Consider the following 966-nt stretch of genomic DNA (forward strand, 5'->3'; position numbering starts at 1 on the left):
TTTTTCAGAGGGCCTGTCCACTGCGGCTGTGATCGGCATCGTGGTTGGGTGCATCGCCGCTGTGGCAACCATACTCGTCGCAATCTTCCTTTGGAGGCGAAGGTGAGAAGAATGACCCCGCCCGGTTCACTGCAGTAGCCCACCTGGCCGTGTTCATCCACCTCGGATACTGATGATGCTGCCGAAGAACAGGGGAAAACACAGGCGTGTTACCTGTCTGTGCAGCATGCTCTGGCACACGTGACTGGCTTGTGTGCTGCCTGTGTGAAATCCCTCAGCGTCAAACGGCGAGCGGCGTCCGGTGCGGGGGGGAAGAAGGCCCGAAGCCACGACGACGCCGCAGCCCCCCTGGCGGCAACCAACGAGGAGTAAACTGACTATGCTGCGCCAGGATAGAAGAGAGAAGGGCTTCCAATGACGGTACAGCCAAGCTGCCCCGGAGAGCAAGTCCCAGAGATACCGACGATGCTTTGAAAGAGGGGTCGTGTACTGCGTAGGGTGTGTGGGGATCTGTTCGTAGTCGTAGAGAATGGTCAGTACGTACGGCAGAACGACACCAATGGCGAGATGACCTACCACGCTGCTTCGTAAGATGGGTCCCAGAGATACTGATGCTTCGGAAGAGCCGTTGCATATGGTGTGTGGGGATGTCCATACATGCACGCGTGTACGTAGGTCTGTTTTCAACTGTGGTGCGCGGGGTCTGAATGGGCAACCCAGTGCAACAAATGTGTCTTGCGCAACGCAGTAGCCTGTGCCAGACATACCCGACAAAGAGCGCATGCTTCAATAGATTCCGGGTACTATCACTGAGGGGTTGTGTCAGTATGCAGTTTGGTACTAGTTAACATTAACGTGAGAGGCGCGTTCGCGGTAACGAATGCGAAGCAAGCAAGCGAGTTTCGGGGGGGCAGTAATGTGCCTCGCACAACACTGTCGGGAAGGCTCGTGTGTAACGAATGTTGA

The 966-nt window shown here is 56.1% G+C and overlaps 1 protein-coding gene across 1 annotated transcript in view; it reads left to right on the top strand.

Annotated features, from left to right (window-relative positions):
* The window catches only part of CSUI_003579 (subtilisin-like protease), a 22,667-nt gene that overhangs the window by 7,412 nt on the left and 14,289 nt on the right, over positions 1-966 (top strand). The window contains exons 14-15 of the mRNA XM_068063775.1: positions 9-102; positions 279-966. The exon at positions 279-966 is cut by the window's right edge and continues 2 nt beyond it. Coding sequence (XP_067924252.1) covers positions 9-102; positions 279-372 — 188 coding nt within the window. The 3' untranslated portion in view covers positions 373-966. The remainder of the gene's footprint in view (positions 1-8; positions 103-278) is intronic.

Source organism: Cystoisospora suis, assembly GCF_002600585.1.
Source record: "Cystoisospora suis strain Wien I chromosome Unknown contig_1624, whole genome shotgun sequence".
NCBI classification, from domain to species: domain Eukaryota; phylum Apicomplexa; class Conoidasida; order Eucoccidiorida; family Sarcocystidae; genus Cystoisospora; species Cystoisospora suis.